Source organism: Corvus cornix, chromosome 9 (genome assembly GCF_000738735.6).
Source record: "Corvus cornix cornix isolate S_Up_H32 chromosome 9, ASM73873v5, whole genome shotgun sequence".
Classification (NCBI taxonomy): domain Eukaryota; kingdom Metazoa; phylum Chordata; class Aves; order Passeriformes; family Corvidae; genus Corvus; species Corvus cornix.
In genome coordinates this window covers 8,217,332-8,236,999 of record NC_046339.1, presented here as the reverse complement: position 1 = coordinate 8,236,999, position 19,668 = coordinate 8,217,332, and the positions used below count along the sequence as shown (strand labels likewise).

General features: G+C 41.4%; 1 protein-coding gene across 10 annotated transcripts in view; it reads left to right on the top strand.

Annotated features, from left to right (window-relative positions):
- Positions 1–19,668, top strand: part of MCF2L2 (MCF.2 cell line derived transforming sequence-like 2) — a 159,965-nt gene that overhangs the window by 114,349 nt on the left and 25,948 nt on the right. For all 10 annotated transcript variants that reach the window (XM_010397301.4, XM_010397300.4, XM_010397299.4 and 7 more), the window contains 9 exons: positions 2,259–2,325; positions 3,469–3,584; positions 4,879–4,948; positions 9,612–9,704; positions 10,215–10,307; positions 12,465–12,590; positions 16,592–16,813; positions 18,085–18,177; positions 18,582–18,660. In XM_010397301.4, coding sequence (XP_010395603.1) covers positions 2,259–2,325; positions 3,469–3,584; positions 4,879–4,948; positions 9,612–9,704; positions 10,215–10,307; positions 12,465–12,590; positions 16,592–16,813; positions 18,085–18,177; positions 18,582–18,660 — 959 coding nt within the window. The remainder of the gene's footprint in view (positions 1–2,258; positions 2,326–3,468; positions 3,585–4,878; positions 4,949–9,611; positions 9,705–10,214; positions 10,308–12,464; positions 12,591–16,591; positions 16,814–18,084; positions 18,178–18,581; positions 18,661–19,668) is intronic.

Sequence of the window (19,668 nt, the reverse complement as noted above, 5' to 3'; positions counted from 1 at the left end):
TGGGACCAGAATATTCTACCTTTGGCTAACTCTTCTGGTTTGGTGAATCTCCTTGTTTTGTTGGGGAAGGAGCAAGTATATTCGAGTGGAGTGAAGTTTTACTAGCAAGGATGCCCACAGGTAGGACCTTAGGGATTTCTCAGATTCTGACCTTTAGGTCAGATGCCTAATCCGTTACCATCCCTGCTGAAATGGCCTGTTGGCTTGGGAATGATCCTGGTGAGGAGCTATCCTTGTGAGAACTGCCCATAAACTTCAGCCAACTCAGAGTTTTGTTGTGTTTGGACTGCTGCCATGCAAACTTCAAATTATTGTAAAATGTCTCTGAAATGAATGAACAATACAGTGTGGAAGTTCTCTGCCCCTTTACCTCACACATCCCAGTTACACTAGAAATGACTTCTAACCTAGTCATGCATGTCAAAAGGGAAAAGAGGGTGGGAAGAGCTGCCTGTGACAATAATTCTGTCAATTGCTGCCTCATATTTTCATTAAATGTGATACTGGCAGCATATGTGTGCTGAGTTCCCCTCACTGCCCATGACAGTCATGGAGCAGCTCCAGTCCTGACACAATCAGCAGTGGGACATTTAGGGGTGTCCCAAAATGGGGACACCTCAGGGGGAGCAGAGAGAGTCACCAGGAGCCCACAGACTGTGCAAGAGTGGCTAACGGGACCTGAGTGTGGCCCGGGGCACTGGTACAGCCCTCATCCATTGCCCTACCTTGTGCTAGACACTGCAGTTTAAGGCATAATGTCAAGATACCTATGAAATCCCAGCTATTTTATAACAAAATTTGAAACATCAGTTGAAGGTAAGGTCCAGTTTTCTCAGTATTTATAATGTTTCTCAAGCAGTGGTCCATAAAGGAGTAGTAGACTATGAGACCCGAATAAGTGGTCCCCAGCTAGCCTACAAAACCACATTTCATTGAAAAAAGACTGGGGAAATCCAAAGGAAACCAGTGAATCTATTACGGAAGTCTAATAATGTTTTAGTCAATGCTTTTGCATTTCAAGCTGCAAGTTGAAATGTGACTATTTTATTTTCAAATGCTTGGCCAAACCATTCAAACGAGGCCTCATCAGAAGTGTGATTGTTTTTTCAATCTCAAAAATGATATCCTAAAAAATTGTGGAGAATGAGAAAATCCCCTTAGAGTGGATGCAACAGTACAGATGTAACTCATGATCTAAAGGGCTAACAGGGTCTGGCTGATGACGTGACTGTTGTGTGACACACAAAACCAGGTAACCAGACACAGGCAGTGTGTGCAGGGAGATCCTGGATGAGTGCACGTGCTGGTATTGATGCCAAGAGCTGCCTGCACTTTACTGGCCTCAGGTTGTGTGCTGCTCATGGCTGGCCCTACTCCAGTTCCTCCAGACATTATTCCCTAGTGTCCTTCTGGGGATGTGTTTTTGCTTGAGGTAGCCATGCTTAAAGACTCTTGAGAAGCACAGACCAGGAAAAGAACACCAGATACTTGTCCTTTTCTACTGCTCAAACCTCTGGAGGAGCTACACTGAAAACTTTGTTCATAACAGTATTAAAGACAACACTTTCCTGATGATATGGGACAGTTGATGCATAAAAAGAAAAATATGAGAGATCTAATGCAATTTTATTTTAAAATCTAATTAGTTATTTGTCCAAAGGTGAATTAGTTACATTCATGTTTCTGTGAAATAAGTCAGGCATCTTCAAGATATATGTCTTCAAGTTACCTAGGAGCATTAAACTAATATTAGAAATGAAAAGTCCAAGGTGTAGTAAAAATATTTTCTCTACTTTCATGTTTTCAGACTTCTGACATCATCCTGTTGCCTGCTTTTGCACTGTATTAGAGGACGGAAGTCTAGTCACTGATTTTGTTTATTTTATAAAAGAAATGAAGCAGAAACATTAGCATAGCTCTGAAGTATAGTTTCATTTTACTGAGTATTTTTAGTTATCCTTAGAAGAGAAACCTTTTTTTTCCCCTTTTTGGGAATTTTTTTTTTCCAACTTGCAGGTCTAAAAATGACAGAAGAAACCATGACAAAGTTTAAAATGAGCTGAAAAAATTACAGTCCAAGATGTGTTTAGGTCTTTTAATCTTATCAGCAAGGCACAATATTGAAGAACTGAGAGATGACCTTCAGAGGGTTTTTGTGTGTAGTCAAAGGCATAAACAGGAATATGCAAGGAATCCCTTTTTTTTTTTTCATGTGTGCTTGATTAACACTGTAACTCTCTACCTTTCTTGTCTCTTAGCCACATAATCAATGAGCTGATAGAAACAGAACGGGTTTATGTAGAAGAACTTCAGAGTATAATAGAGGTAAGAAATTCTTCTGGAATTACTTTTTGGTGCTTAGCCTCTAAGTCATCACTGCAGGTGCACATCCTTCCTGGGCTGAGCACTCCCACCTCCTGTTTGTAACACACGGGCTGTGTTGGCAGGATAGCTCAGCCTTGCCGATGGAGAATGGGAAGGATGTTTTGAACATCTTTCCTCAGGGCTTAAAGGAAAAGGCACCTTCTCTGGCCTGAGCCCACAGAATGACCATTTGCATGGTTCTGAAAGTTATGGACAGAGAAAGAGTTAACAGTGTGTCTTTTCAAAATATTACCAATAGGTCTCAGGAGCAGCACCCTTGATGCCCATAGGGCTAGACACTAAATTCTGTGAATGTATGTTTGGAAAATGATTGAGGAAAAGGAAGACTCCTCTCCTGCTCTTCTTTATTGTCCCATGTAGTGCTTGAACACAGAAAAGTGCAGTTCATGCTGCAAATATAATTCTTGAGCTTTTGATACTGATGGGATACCAGCATACTCTGTGTGGGGGGATTCTGAGGTCCCTAATCTGTGGGAGGACAGAAGCTGAGTAGGGATCAATCATGCCTAAATTTGGGTGAGACTTGAAGGACTTGTGGTTGCTTCTTTATTGCATTTGATCTGTGGGAGCCGGCAGCTCTGGCAATCAATACATTACTCTTGATTTTAAAATCAGAATGTTCTTCTCTCAAAGTTTTTATTGAGGAAACACAATCCAGTTTCTACAAGAAACAAAAAAATAGTCAATCCAAATACCACAGTTCAACAAATACATCCAAACTAACTCTAGTGCAATGAAGCAGTGTAGCAGAAAGATATGTCAGTCAGTCCTAGCAGTCTCCATCCCTACATGACCAAAATGGCTTTTGAATCCTAGACACATCATTTCATCTATTTTTTATTAACCCTGTAATCTGTCCATTTGTAGTTAAAATGTGTTTGCACAGTTATGGGGTAAAATCTCTGGGGGAAATCAGAAGCATCAGAAATTCATGGGAACAACAAAGCAGCAGGCACAGGAGAAGCCTCTCTTTGTTCTGTGGAGAACAAAAGCACATGGACTTGGGGGCTTTCCAGTGCCATGAACACAGTAGTTCTTCCCTGGTAAGAACAGGCTGGTTTTATTTTCCACTCTTCTCTGCAGGGATATGCTTCAGAAATGGACAATCCCAATTTGGTACATCTGATTCCATCTGCACTTCAGAACAAGAAGGAAATTCTTTTTGGGAACCTCCCAGAAATCTACGATTTCCACAACAGGTATGTGGGAACTGGTGGTTGTCCTGCATCCTCGGGTGCTACCATCATGTCCAGTCCTTTTCTCTTGGGTGCTTTGTCATGCTCACACACACACTGTCAGGAAAAGTCATCCTCACTCTGCCTCTGTGTGTCCTATAAAACACATACGTAGAGAACACCTCCAAGATCATCTATTTCATCCATTTTTGTGAAGATTGTACCCTTTGTGCATTTACTGGTGATTTCCCCTGTCAGGATCCATCTTGACTGTTCCCTGTGGTCAGTATTTTACCACCTCTCTTGGTACAGTGGTAGATGTCACATGAGTAAATCCTGATATTTTTCGTCTGGCAAAACACCTCTGTGAGGAAATTTTCTTAGTGTTCAGCTTATTTGTCCTGTATTTCTATTGTTACATCAGAAGACATATATTTGATAGCACTTTTCTTTGTATCCTTCATTTAAGATTACAAACCTTTCCAGAAGCCATGTCCATACTGTGGACAAGGAAATCCAGAGCCCATAACTGCAGAATACCAGTTATGAACAAGATTAACCTTTTCTCAGTCAGCTTTCAAAACACAAGGCTTAGGGCATCTTCTGTAAATTTCCTGCTTTTCCTAGCCCTGCTTAAGCAAAACTGGCTGTAGCCAAAGTGGGAATTAAGGAATTCTTTTGAATAATAATTGCCTGTAAGATGTAACAAACAGTTGAAGAAAATAAATTTTAGAAGTCTCTTTTGCAAGTCTTAATATTATTCCAGAGTAGTTAATACATAGTAGAAAAATTATGTTCCAATTTATATATTATTTTGAAAGATTGTGTCTTCCATTCGGAGAAAGATATTCCTCTCCCTTTGGAAGACCAGTCTTTCTTTCCCTAAAGGCTTAGTGCATTGACTGGCACTGCAGAAGCCTTTGGACAACATCCCATATTTTCCTGGCTTGCTGATTGAACAACTGCATCTGACAGACCGTTCCTGTCTTTTCTAGCTGTTCTGAAAAATCCTCGTTCCCAAATGGAAAGCAGGTATTTGAGCTACATATTGGAAACAAATTTCAACAGCCAGAGGAATCAGATGTAGCAGATGCTTGTGAGCAGAGAAAATGTCATAATAATGGTGATTCAGTGGTTCAGCTGTGAGCCACATCCCATTTTTCTAAAATATATATTTCTCGGTGTGTCAGAATTGTTACCTTCACCACTGAATCTTCATCCTGCAAAAATGAAGACTTTAGGTTGGATTTACACAGAAGCTAGCACACAGTGTGAGTGGGATATTACATTACTCTTTGCTCTTTTTTTCCCCTCTCAGGATTTTCCTCAAGGAAATAGAAAATTGCATTGAAAACCCTGAGCTTCTTGCCCGATGCTTTTTGAAAAGAGTAAGTATATCCTTTTGCAGGTTTGAATGAATATCTATGGTCTTATCCTACAGTACTTACAGATTTACTCCTATCTTTTCACTCTGTTTGCTTCTGTGAATGAGAGAAACTCCTCTAAGCAAATATTTCCAAATTAAGCCATAGTTACCAAGCATGTATTCTGATAGCTGACCCTTTACCTGGTTTACTGACAGGAAGAGCTCTGTTAGCAGTGTTTTACAAATATTTTAAGTCCCATTTAAAAGAAAAAACAGCAAATAACAGTGATCCAAATGTTTAACATGCTTTTCATATCACACACATCTATAGCAGGAGTCTGATGTAACCCAGCCACCAGCCTGCAGTAAATAAGCAGAGAACGGTATTGGGGTTGCAGCAGGTTGCTCTGAGTGCAGACAATACATCCTGTTCCTCCTTTATCTTATCTCTTTCTTCTCTGCACCCTTCAGGCCCCTAGAACTGGCTCAGCAGAGTCTGCTGCTGTCCTTGCATGGACCCCACCAGCTCTGTAAGACTCTGTGAGGTTGATTCCCTTTACTTCTTCACGTAATTCAACAAGTGGGATTCTCCCCTCTGCTGTGGAGTGAGTCTCAGCGCCCAAGTGCTGCAGCTCTCTCTGAGGGCTCCCAGTCATGTCCCTCCTCCACCTCCACCCCCAGTCAGCCTGACCATTAGTTCTTCCCTGCAACACAACCAAAGGTGCTTGTTTATACAGCACTCCTTCAGGGGCCCTACTAATGAGAAAAAATCTGTTTTGGTGGTTAGCTACCGCTTTCAGAGTCTGACAAAACTGTGTGAATAAAGCTCTGTGTTTTGTGCAGGAAAGGGAAGTGGCATGAGAAATGGGAAAATCTGTCCACTGTAGTCAAAGGTACCTCCTGCTTCTACTGTATACTACAGGTAGCATTTGCTGCTTTTCCAGGGCACACATTAAGTACAGACAGATTTGGAGGAAGCAGTCAGAGGTGCTGAGCACTGCTGCATTACTACGATTTAATGGGAATTGTGAGCATGTGATATTTGCAAAGGGTATGCTCCCCGTCTGCAAACAGGTCAGGCTGGAGAGAATCATACAAGTGTAAATGTGATTATATGTCCATTGGTTTATTTTCTGTGTAACAACGAAGCATTTAGAGCTTGAGTAAATGACACTACTAAGGCATATGTTGTTATCCTAAGATTCAGATGTCGGGCAGGAAAATATTGTGGTGAAATCATTATGCAAAAGAGGATAAGCAGTCTTTGAAGAATGCAGACCTTTGAAACCCAAGAAATGTAAAATAGTCCATGTGTTGCATATATCCCTAAAGAATGCAGCTAAATAAAAATTCTTGGTATATAACTGTTCCTGTGATTCTGCAGAAGGTTGAAATTCCATGTTTAAATATTGTAGCTTATGTCTCTCTGTAAAAACAGCTGTTGAGGCCAATTCTCCTCACTAATCTACCGATATGAAAACAGCACTAATGCTGGGGTTCAGGTATGAAGTGAAAGAAAACCCGTCTCTCTCTCACCTTCGCTCATCAGTTTCTGTGGCCTGGTCAAACCACACTAAATTTATCAAATAAGAGATTAAATCATGCATTTGCTTTCTCCCTATTTCAAATTTCACACTAAGAAAGCACAAGCTTCTCTCTTGAGCTGTCTCTGCTCACACAGTAGCACCTTTGATTTGAGAACTTGCCCTTATGTTCTCTTTTTAGCAGAAGCCACATAAAGTCCAGAAATGTGTTGTTTCTGTTGGACTGCCTTTAGGAGGCACAAACAAAAGTCTGGTTGTGTGTTTGTGTTCCCCATGATTTGGCAGCTTTTTATGGCTTCCTGCTGAGCAGTGGCTTCTGGCTGCCCCGTGAGTTACGGCCGTGCTTGCTATGACAGGGGGAAACAGAAGCAGCTGCTGTTCCAAGTGATGCTGAGTTCGGGGAGGAAATTCACATTGTTGCAGGTTCTCCTTCTTTGTATGGGTGTGACCATCCTACCACAACATCAGGGTGGGCCAGGTTCTTTTTATTCATACTTTGAAGAGTTTTACCCTGTCTGATCACACTGACCCTTTTCAGCCCTGATTACAGAGCTGCTTGAAAGTATCCTGAGAGCTGCAGTGAGACACTCCAGTGCCAGAGTCACTCCACCCCCTGCTAGGCATTCCTCTGCCATGTCCCTGCACACTGTCCCACCTCCACCAATGCCACCTGATCAGCTGTCACCGTGAATGTGAACCCTTCATCTCAGGTGATGGGAGAAACAGTCTGTGGAGCCTCTCTAGCTTCTCTCTGGCTTGTCTCCTGGACAGCAGAATCTGGTAAAAGATGAGTCAGAAATGCCTTTCTTTTTCTCCCTCCCACTTTTCCTGACCTCATTTAGGTCACGATCTTCACATGAACTAAATTACTAATCAGTCAGCTCAACTTTACCCACATGGCAGCTATTTTGCCATCACCAAGATACTTGACCTTACTTAAAGCTCTGTGTGGTCAAGGACTACACAGCTTTCAAAGACAGGAGGGGTGTGCATTGAATACCTTGCAGAATGGGTTTTCTGGTGCTCTATCAGCAACAGGAGAGATACTCTGGGCTGTGAAGAAGGAAAACTTACCAAACCAAGGCAAGAATGCTCAGCATGAAACCAAAGGTGTGTCAGACTGCTTACCAAAATGTGCCGGGTGATGTGTCTGGTAGGAGTGATTCAGTGTGGCCTACCACTGTTTACTTATTCATGGTCCTAATCTTAAAAAAGGGAGTAGTTTAATGCGAACCAGCAGTTGGAGCATTTGGTCATTCAGGAAGAAAGAAGCATTTAGAAAAAGAATCTACCTGTGAAAGGACAGTAGCAGCTGACCAGAAACCTGTGAGTTGGACTCAAAGGGCTAAATTCTAGTCTGATGCAAAAATTATTTGTAAATTAGCAGTCAAAAAGATAATTGGAACTGTGCATATATGCCACGTGCATTGGAGCTTACAGAGCCCTCGAAGTCTGAATCAGTGTGGAAAGGAAAAGCGTTACGGGAGAGGAGCATGGTGTAAAAGTACCAGCAAAAAGTCAGAACCTTTGCATGTGAAAATAGAGATGTGTGGAGTATTTAAGACTGGGATTTGAATAATTAGACAATCAATTATTTCTTGGCATTTTAGAGTCTGAGCCTAATAACTTCATCAGGAATTTTCTATTCCTAACACTATTGCAAAACTTAAAGCTCTAATTAAAGACTTAAGGATCTGCCTGAGCAGGTGTCACTGATTTAGGCAGCAGTAGATTGCATTGGCATAGTGTGGTTCCACTATGGCAAATTACTGGTAAATTGTTGATTATTGTACTTTTCTTTAAGTTTTAATTGGTCCTTTTCTCTTATTCCTAATAGTGCTCTTGTCTGTTGCTGTCTCTGTTCTTCTTACCCAGTCCAACTAGTTAGGTTTCTGTGGGCCAGCAAGAGATGGTAATCCTTGGTTATGCTTTGTTGCTATTTTTAGTTTGTGGGGTTTACCCCCTGCTAACTTTCCTCCAAGGCAGCATGTACAAACAATTCTTTATTTGTGAAGAAACCTCTGCACCTATTCTGAAGTAGCACCATTAATACTCTATTGAGCTGCAACAGCAGAGGTGTTTGTATTGCATAATCCTTAACACAGTGTGGTATCACAGCTCTTATTTCACAGCTGATTCATCAGGGTGATGTTAGGATGGATCTGTGGAGGAAGAGAGCAGCAACACTGATTTCTTCTGGTAACTGTATGGAAGGAAGTGCTTTTCCTGCAGCAGGAGTGTATAGGAGCTGTGGTGGGCTGAGAGCGTGAAGGCAAGATCCAGGAACTGCTGAGATTTATTTTTGGTGTTTTCTTTGCTGAGGTCACATCCCCCAGGGTAGGTGCAGTTGAAGGTGGGAAGCTCCCGGCTGCTTGGGCACAGCCCGCCCTGCTCGGGAGCTTCATGGCACTGCCCTGTGCGTGCACAGTGAGCAAGCCCAGGACCTGGCAGAGGAACACGCATCTCTGCGTCCACCCACACAGCCCAGGGAGCTCAAAACACCCCTCTCTGGGCTTTTGTAGAGATTGTCTCTGTTTTCACTCAAGTCAGTGAGATTTTTGCCATGGACCTCAGTGAGAGCACTTGGAGTGTAGTCAAAGCTAAGTAGAGGTAAAGTGAATCCACTCACTTGTAATTTGGATAGGACAGGGTTTAAGTGCATTCCTCTGCCTGGCCTGGGACATCAACAAGACAAACTTCCTCCTTTTTAATTCATCCTTGTGCTATTTATAGAGAGCCAGCACTATTTTCAAAGTGTGTTGAACAGGTAAACCGTAGCCACTTCATTAACAATTACAGTCTGTGCCAGTATTGTTAAAAAAATTTACATTTCTAAAGTTTCTTTTTTTTTTTAAACCATCAATTCACCTCCCTGAAAAAGACACTAGTTTTGAAATTAGATTATGTCTTTCAGTGTGAAAAGTGAGGGGGGGGAAAAAAAAAATCTCACTTTCACGTGTATTTAATGTAATCAGAAGTAAAAAGCAATTTGGTGGTTTCAGTATGCTTTTACATACAGAGTTATTCCCATGTAATAATTACTTCATGTCTTAGGATGGAAAGTAAGAAAAAGTGTGATTCAAGAAGGATGCTCTCTGGATTCTTTTCCCTTTCCTTATCTAAACTCTTTTTGTCTTGCAGAAGGAGGACCTCCAAATATATGAAAAGTACTGTCAGAACAAACCAAGGTCTGAAGCTCTCTGGAGACAGTGTGGAGACAGCATCTTTTTTCAGGTGAAATTTCACTGCAGACTAGCAGTGCAAGACCCTCAAAGCTTGTTTTCCTTCTGTATCTCCTTTATTCTTTAGAAACCCTAGAGTAGTACCCAGGCTTTTCTGCATGCTTCTTATACTGATGGCAGGTGCCCAGTGAGTGTCAAGGTGTTCTCTACAGGAGCCTGGGTAGGTAGAGCAGGAAGTAGATTTCCTGGACCAGAGCCTGGCTCTGGAGGCTATACCCACACCAAACAAGTGCTGGATTCTTTGCAAACCCCAGCTGATTGTAATCTCATCAGCAGGGAATGCCAGATTTCGACACCAAGTTGAACCTAAACATTAGCTCTTGTTTAGATACATTTTCACTGTGGCATAAGTAACCTGGAAATTCCTATGCAGATGGAACAAATGTCTCTCTCAATTAATTCACAGACACATAATCTTCAGACTGTCAAATGATAATGACCTTGGTGTCTTGCCTGTGTTTCAGGAAACAATTGTATTTTTCTTCCGTGTTGTCTCCTACAGGAATGTCAGCGTAAATTGGATCATAAACTCTCACTTGATGCTTATCTCTTAAAGCCAGTTCAGAGAATCACCAAGTACCAGCTGCTGCTAAAGGTAAGCTCTCCATGACAGTGCAAAAAATTCCAATGTACAGCTTGTTTTACTTCCAGAGTTGCGTATCAGCCAGGACTACCTGGAAATAAATCCTTGCCCAGTTCTTCAGCAAATACTCTGCATTTTTTTAGTTGTAAAATGGTAGGGAACAGTCTTGTACAGGGACTTGTCTTTTAGATTGGGAATTGCTATTAGTTAGCAGTACTTATATACTAAGTAATGGCATACTATTATATGCATAGCTCTCTATATAGAGTAAGGTATTTTACATTGTAATTATTTTATTATCTTACTTATTGTTTTATTTATCTTTAAACAGAAATTGAGCTTGGCTTTATTGGGTCAGTATATAGTGTTACAATTTGAAAACAGGAACTGATGCCTTAAATCCTGTCTCTAACATCTGTCCCTGTTTAAAAAACTTTCAGCTCTCTGAACTGATATTTTCCCATGGTTGTGACTCAAACCTTTCAGAGGGAGCCACTCCCTTTTGCTGCTTCTTTTTCTGTAACTTTTCCACAGGGTGAATATGTGAACTTCCCTCTCGATTTGGCTGGAACCATGAGTGGTCCACGCTTGAAATTCTGGTCTGAACTGGGCAATAGGAAATATATACACTCAAAACAGTGACTTTTTTTTTTTTTTTTTTTCTTTTTAAGGTGGTGGCTTAAATTTCTGTCTCCATTTCCTTGGTTCTCAAAAACAATACTCACTGACTTTTCCTGTGGGAAGGTCATGAAGGTGAATTACATGCTGTTCTCAAGCCTCTGGGTTGTGTACTGTCATGAAATTTGCAATGAAGATTTTAGGCTGCCATTTAACTTGCTAATAACTACCATGGTACTGCTCAAATTGTGCCTGTATGAGCCATGGGAGGACCTGGTTGGCCATTCTTGTACAGTATTTCTGTGAACTGCTTGTTGACTTCATATAAAACTATAGAATCCAAATATTGAACAGGGATATTGACAAGGATGCAGCTTCACTGATTGCAGTAGATTTACATCAGCATAGTCCAGAAATAAATCTGAACTCTATTTCTTGAAACTGTTCTGTGAGAGGGGAAAAAATGTCAGTGTCTCCAGGAAAGCAAGAGTAAACCAGATTTTACTTTTAATTTGAAATATGACTGTAAATAAACCCAAGATTAGATCAAGGAGTAAAATTCTCAAGCAGAACAGGTCTCAACCATTGGGGTTTGAAGCTGGTCAGACCAGTTTCATACTTAGCAATAACACATTGGCACTGGCATTTAGTTTGTTGGGGTTTATGAGACCTGTGAAGATGGTGCACTCCTTCCCTGGCTGCAGGGGCATTTAAAAGTGTAGAAAAATGGAAACCAGTGAAAAATTGGTAACAAACAAGTGCTTAAGAAGCTGTGTGCCTTGAATGGTGGGCAGACTGGATTTGAATTTTGGGTCACAATTACTGCAACCCTCTGGTTTCAGTAGTTTAGCTAATATGCTCATGCTGATAAAAGCAGCGTGCCCACTGTACAGAGATACATCCTCATCCTAGAAAATGTGCAGCAGGTACTATAAGAGTGCATCCTGCTTTTACCTTCTAGTCCTTGGTTACCCAAGCACTTGAGGAGAGACTGCTGCTGCTTGGGGTTTGCAGGAACTACCTTTTTGCAGCCCTATTTTACAGGAACACAAGTGCCTCAGTTTTTGGACTAAAATATTTCCAAACTCAAAATGTGGACTGTCAAACCTGCCAAATTTAGACTAGAAATTAATTCATGTTTTTAACAGTGGTAGTAAGTACCTTGTGGAACTAATTGCAAAGGAAAATGGGGAATTCTCTAACATCTGAAATGATTATATTGAGTTTCTTTTCTAGCAGATGTAAAGAAAAAAGCTGCTGGGTGTAATTCTATGACATGCAAGGAGTTCATTGTAAATGTGTCAGAATGGTCCTGTCTCATCTTAAATGAACCCTTAAAACTTGAAAATGTTCAAAAGATCAAAATGCGTGTCCTCAATGACCACCCTGGTGAATGTCGTGTTTGGTTTTGTTTGGGGTTTTTTGTTCCTCTTTTGTTTTTGTGTAGTTCTGCTACTTTGTCTATGCAGCCCAAATTCCAGGGAGGATCATTTTACGGTGTCTTCTGGTATAAGAAGTTCTCAAGTAGCTCCCATATCTTTTTTTAATCAGGAAATGCTGAAGTGCAGCAAGAATTCAGAAGGTACTGCTGAATTGGAAGAAGCCCTGGCCACCATGCTTGATATCATCAAATCAGTAAATGATTCCATGCACCAGATAGCAATCACAGGATATGAGGTAATTGCTGGTGCTGCTCCTACTCTTGTCTTGAGCCATCCCATATTCCTGTCATCACTGATCATGCTGTGCCCGTGGCTGGTACTGTGCTTTGCAGGAGCCTGTGCCACATTCCTGAAGGATGCCACTCAGTGGTGTGTTGTGATGACCAAAAATACATCTCAGCACACCTGTCATGTGGAGGTGGGGTGTGAATTCGGGGACATAGTGGGGCAAATGCAGGCCTTTTGAGTAACTGTCCCCAAAACTCATTTGTAGGTGAGAGGTGCAAGTGTGGCAGAACTAACTTAAGAAATTTGCCGAAACTCTGTGACTGCAGTGCAACTCAAGTGTTTTCAAATCTTTTGCACTTAGGGAGGAAAATTTGGCTTCCATTTGAAGTGGGTAATGGAATCCATGCCAGTAACTGGCAAACTTGTTATCTGAACTGTGAAATAGCAACCACGGTACAAATCAAAGGGCACAAATACATATCTCTGCAGAAGCTCCACTGAAGTCATATGACTTTCAAGAACTATGTGAAATGAGCCCTTATGTGCAAAGTGGAAGTGATTGACACGTAAAGGAGAAACAGGCCTGGCAAAATGAGGCCTGAGAATCATGTGGTTGCTGATTTTGAAATAGCTGCAGGGTGAAAATATCAAGAAAGAAACAATATACTGAGAATTCTTCAAAGAATTGTTACATCAGAGTAACAGGCTTTAACCCAGAAAAACTATTTTGTGCGGAATCTGACTTCCTGAGAAGGTGCTGGGGTCTATACAGACAATGTCTGGGTGGGAAGAGTTATCCTGGTTTTCAGGATGGGAGTGACCTCAGGAGTTTTGATTTCTATAGTTCTCTTTTGTGCAAGTGCATCTGGTAGCTGAGGAACCCATGCCTGCTGCCAACATGATTTTATAAATAAATTTCACTGCTTGCTCATTTAACTGCTTGCACACAGCTGGAGATGCTCCTGTGGACTGTGCATTACATTTGGGATGAGAAAGTGAGTTCTTCCTGCAGGAGCTGTACTGAGTAGAAGGTGAAGCAGTGGCCACCTCACTGCGCTGGCAAACACTGAATAGGTGTGGTGATTGTGGATCAGAGAAACACCACAGGTCATAAATGTAATCTTAGATCTCCCAAACATGACAATTTTAAATAAAGCAGCATATACTTTATCCATCGTGGTCATGGCTAAATCTGAGGGCCTCAGAGATTCATTTTAGAAGAACTCTTTAGAGCCTGTATATTATTATTGCAGAATTGAACCAGTCAACATGGGCACGGGAAGCTCATGGATGCAGCACACCTTTCACCTCTCCAGTTTCCACTGTTTCTTACTCGTTCCCAAAGAGAAAGGTAGCTTTCCTCCTGTGTTTCTCAGTTTAAATGTATGTAGTTACAGCAATTTAGCATAAAATTTGTTTTGAAAAGAGTTCTGTAAAGGGATGGGAAGAAGAGTTTCTCCAAGAAAGGTGAAGTATTATCCTCAGCAGAGGGGATTTATCCAGATTCCTGTCCATATAAATGTTGAGGTCATCCTTTTGTCTATTCCTTGCTTTAGAGTGTGTGTAGTTTTGTACTCAGGAATTCAACAGAACATTCCTGTACCTTTTCAAATTTTACTTTTGAATTTTCCAGCCTTTCATGAATGCCAGATAGTAGCTCCAAGGACTAGACTTTGGCCTCTGCTTTCTTAGCTGAACTGGAAAGCATGGCACAGTGGGACAAGGCCACTGTTTAGCCCAATGCTGACAGCATTCTCGAGATGGTTTGTTACATGATTATTGAATAGGGTGAAAGTGTGAATCACCCAACAATTTCTTCTCCCTGTGCCACCTGTCCCAGGTGCTCAGTTGTGGTGGCAAGTGAACACCTCCCATAGCTGATGAAACCACACCCCACCTTGTGGAGTCTTTCCCACACAGCCATAATAGAAATACTTGCCTGGAAAACCTTTCAGAGAGGGATATTATGCCAGTAGGAAAGCAGGTTTTGTGATAGCTGATGAATGCTCCTAATTGCAGAGGATATTCTGTTTTTTGGACTTGGGCACATGCAGATTTGAGGAGCTGAACTCTTGTGTAACAAATTGCTAATATGTAAGTCTGGGGTTGGTTTGGTGTTTTTTTTTTTTTTTTATTTTTAGGCAAAACCACAAAAAAAAAGCAGGATAAAATGTGGAGAGCAGAAGTCTTAGATGTGCTTCCTACTATCATCCTAACATTTGTACACAACCTGGCCTGAGTAGTTTGTCCATGAGTTATGATGAGAGATTCTTATAAATTATCATATGGATCTCTCATCTTCCATAAACATGGGATACTGTGTATTGTTCTAACAGAGAATGATTATATTTGAGAGAGTGATCAAATCCTCCACTTTAAATAAACTTCCTTTAGGATAAAAGATTGCTGTCCACTAGCAGAAATTACCAGAAACAGTGTCCTCCTGTTTGCTGCCTACACTGAAGAGAGTCCAGTGTTTGTGGGCTGATATTCAAAGTCTCCTGTGGGATTGCTGCAGACTGCCGTCCCTGTCTCTTTTTCTCTCTGCAGTGGCAGCCTCCCACTTCACTCACTATTATCCCAATCCCAGATTCAAGGTTGGCGAGACAGACCTATCACAAGAGTTGAACTGAGCTTCTGGATCTCAGTATTTAACAGTGCCTGGAGTGACAGGAGCCTCTCTCTCCATTGTCAGAATTATGTAGAAAGTATGGTTTTTGTTTTTTTTTTTAATTTAGTTTTGCATATCAATGTGCTTTTCACGTGCTTGCAGTTCATAGCTACATGCACATATAAATACAAACACCCACAGTCCTGTATGCACAAAGATCCAACTCTATATATTAGAGATGACAGACTTATCTAAATTGCTGAGGTTTTCTGAATGTTTTGGAGAGTCTAATAATATCCGGATATAGAGTGGAAAAGTAATAAAGCTCTGGTTTTGCAGTTGAATGTAGGGTAGAGGAGGGGGAGTGAGAGGGAGAACAGGTTGCAATTCTTAGTATAAGAAATTAGACATTCCCACTTGGAGCCAACATCTTCACCTTATAATCAACAGAGCATGCAAATGTTGAAAATAAGTACTTTAATAATGCACTGGGCTTATTCCCTCAACTTATTATACAAAGTGCTCCTAGGAAAATATGCTGTTAAGATAATTACGATTATCATTATTTGTTGAATCCCATTATCATATAGATGTTGCCATGTCCTATATCCACATATTGCTCCACTCTAAACACAGAACAGTTCTGGTGGCATCTGAGCTAAATATTTATATCAGGTGAAGTATTTACCTATCAGTGGTCTTCAGACAAGAGCTTTAACTTAGAAAGGTCTGGTTCCTGCCTAATTTCACTCTCCCTGAGGTACTTTCATAGCTCTGTGGTGCATTCATTCCCTCTTTGCCCAGGGCTGTGCAGCAGTGCGTAGTTTGCCGATGGTGAGCCAAGAAACTATTGACAAAGCTTGTAAAGACTATTTTGAAATGGGAGGGAATTACATACCTGCATACCTCTAGGCACTGATCTGTGACTTCAGGCATCTAAGATCTTTCAAGGTTTTGCCCAGGGATGGAGGAAGCTTGTACCAGAGTGGAAACTGAAACTAGATCTTCCAGAGTCAAAGCCTTTGTTTGAGTACTGGATTTCACTGGGCCTTCCTACTGCCTTGGGAGTCAGGAGCCTTGAAACCTGGGTTGTCAGAAGGAAGCTTCCTCTGAGGTCACCAGAGGGGCCAGCCTGTGTGTCACATCCAAAGAGATTCTGAGACATATCTTAGATGCTAGCTGTGAGTGGGGAGACAAACTGGGAATTATGGACATGGAAATCAGTGAATTGATGGTTGTAGGAGGAAACCACGCAGGTTTAGCAAGGGGACATGTGCACTCTCCAACACAAGGGATGCCTCTGCCTGGAATCTTAAGCATCACCAGAGGAATGAACTGTGCCTGGGACTACCCTAGTTTGAATGTGATGTATGCTCTCTCTTTTTCTTGCCTGCTAGGGGGATGTCAGTGAGCTTGGCAAGCTGTTGATGCAGGGTTCCTTCAATGTATGGACTGACCACAAGAAGGGGCACAACAAGGTGAAGGATTTGGCTAGATTCAAACCAATGCAGAGACACCTCTTCCTCTATACAAAGATGCTCCTTTTCTGCAAGAAACGGGAGGAGAACACTGATGGTCATGAGAAGACAGCTTCATACAGCTTTAAAAATTCATTAAAGGTAATAAATGCAGTAATGGTGGGGGAGGGAAATAAATCTGGTGTCCTCACAAGATGAGGATGTTTCCATGAGCAGATTTGAAGAAGGTGCACATATCTGGAGCTGTCTTGCACCCCTGAATAAATGACAGCTCCCATTTAGTTTTGGGTTGGAGACAGACCAAGACATATGTCCTGCAGCTCAGAAGTGAACCTTGTTCTTTGCAGCTTGGTACAAAGGGGCACCTTGTGTATTCTTGCCCAGCATCCCATAAAGAGAAGCCAGACTAAATGGACCTGCATCTCTCATTGTTCTGCCTATGGGTATCCTCCTAGTGCAATTCTATTGCAAGTTTTACTGTTGACACTGTTGAGCAAACATATTCTGTGACAGTCATAGCTACAGATGAATCAGTGCAGTAGAAGTACCCTTTTACTTGCAAGAGCAAAATTTCCAGGTATGAGCCAGGACATTTTAAGGTGGGTACCACAAGTAGGCCACGTTTTCCCTCTAAGCACATTGGTGTGACACTTGTGGCTTTAGCCTGCTCACATGGATCATCAAGTGTAATGTTCCAAACTTATTACAGAGTACCCAGACAGGAACTGTAGCAGAACCTGGTTCAAGGCTTGGACCAATTCATATCAACATTTCAAGTTTCTTTATGTAGAGATAGAAGGAATGGTGGCATAACACTGTCTAAATCTTTGAATTATTGCTGAGGTGAATGAGAACAAGAGGCATGAACAAATACAGGAAGAAGATTAGAAGCTGGTTAGTAGCAGCTGAACTTCAAAATTGTGATTAAGAATTTTTCATTTAAGAAATCTAGAATTATTTTCTTCAGATTTTTTTGTGTTGTCTGGATTTGCAGATTGGTCATTAAATCTCACAAAGCCCTATTCCAGCCCTCTTTCTCTTCCACCTTAACAGATCAATGATGGCAAGTGAAAAAACAGTCTTCCTAAAACTGAAAATTTGTCAAGGTGAACAAAGGCCAGGATGGGGTTGAAAACTGATCCACAGATCAAGCAATAATAAAAAAAAAAGAGGATAAATTCATGATCAGACATTAGCTTGGGTTAATTTAAACATTCTTTTTCCCTTTAGCAATCAAAAAGATGAATGACAAATTAGATATTGAGAAATAACATGCTCTGAATTTTACTTTTAATGACTCCCTAAGGTGTCAGAAGTGAATGCAGCCTTTTAAAACTGCTTCTCAGAGAATCAAGTTTAAAGACTATTGATATTTTCTAGATTCCAGCTCCTTCTTTTCTATTTTGAAATAGATGAGCACTGTGGGCATTACAGAAAATGTAAAAGGGGATAACAAGAAGTTTGAGATCTGGTATAACGGCAGAGAAGAAGTCTATATCATTCAGGTAATGACAATCCTTTTTGTTTCCAAGGGCTCTACTTCCTTTCAATTGAATTGTTCTTAAAGAATGTTCACTGTGCTGTACACTCCAGAAACAATACCCATTGAAAGCTTCATTGTTGTGTAGGCACTGAAACAGCCAATTTATTGTGAATATGGTCATGATTTTGGCTAAAAGAAGAAATAAAGTAATGGGAAATTTCTTGGAATTCTGGACAGAAATGCAAGGACGGGACCTTAGAGTCATGGTAACTTTTCCATCTGGAGGAGCATCCTCTGCTTTGCTTGAAGATGACCACAGTGTTCCAATCCTTGGCAAAACTGAGAGCCAGTGTAGGTCAGGGCAGCCCAGTGATTGGCAGCGTGTTTTAACTGGATCTGCTTTGCCTTGTCCTCTTTTGTTCTCAGGCATCTTCTGTTGAGCTGAAAAACACCTGGATTTCAGAGATTCGCAAAGTCCTGACAGGACAGCTGGAAGCATGCAGAGGTAGGGCTCACAGAGCAGCAGCTGGGAATGTGTGCTTCCTTCTGGAGCTGTGTGTGGCAACATGGGGCTGGGAGAGGTTACAGTGCTAGCCAGTACCACCAGTGAAGCCAGCAAGGACCAGCTGGGCAGTTGCAGCACTGCTGGGATTTAAAGCCACGTCCTGATCAAAGAAAACTTCTTGCAATTTTATAAATGACATGGATAACTATTCCATTCACAGTTAGTCCAAGGAACATGGTTTTCCTCTGTTTTCTCCCTCAAACCACAATTCTAGAAGTATCCATTTATGTCAGTGTATGAGGAGATGAGGTCCCAGTCTGCACTCTGGGCCTGCTCACAAGACCTGGATCAAAAGGTCTCCTTCGACATCTGTGACTGGACACAGGAACTGCTCCCCTGTCCTAGTGTTTTTGTGGGGGGTTTGAGGGGTTTTGTTTTAAGTCTAGTCACCCACCTTCTATTCTAAATGTAAGCTGTCCCATCTTTCCATCTTAGTGACCTCCTGTAAAACATGGTCAATGGCCTTTCCCTCTCTTACAGAGATGTCACTATGAAGGTGGTTTGTGACTTGTTCAACACCGTGAATGACTGAAGCTTCATAATTAGCTAAGATAATGACACCCTTTTTATATAAGATATTGAATCCCCAACAGACAAAATTCAGTCAGGTTATTTCAGACAGTAAAGGAACATAGTGATGATAGCTATCATAGATGATATTCTATTTATTCTCTTAGGACAAAAAGCCCCACAGCTGTGTCCAATACAGACTTTTCCTGGATCTTGGCATTGCTTCTCACCTTGGTCTGTCTTTCTGCTTCTCTCATACGCTCATCTCTCTTTAAAGCAAGGTCTCCACCCACATCCTTCAAATTCCTAAGCAGACTTTGTCCAAAGTGGAAACCTGTGTCCGTGCTTTAACTTCAGAGCTCACCTCTATTTTCACTGTCTGTTTCACAAAGACAATGTGTTCTTACAGCCTCCTTAGGTAGAAGGAAACAATTATGA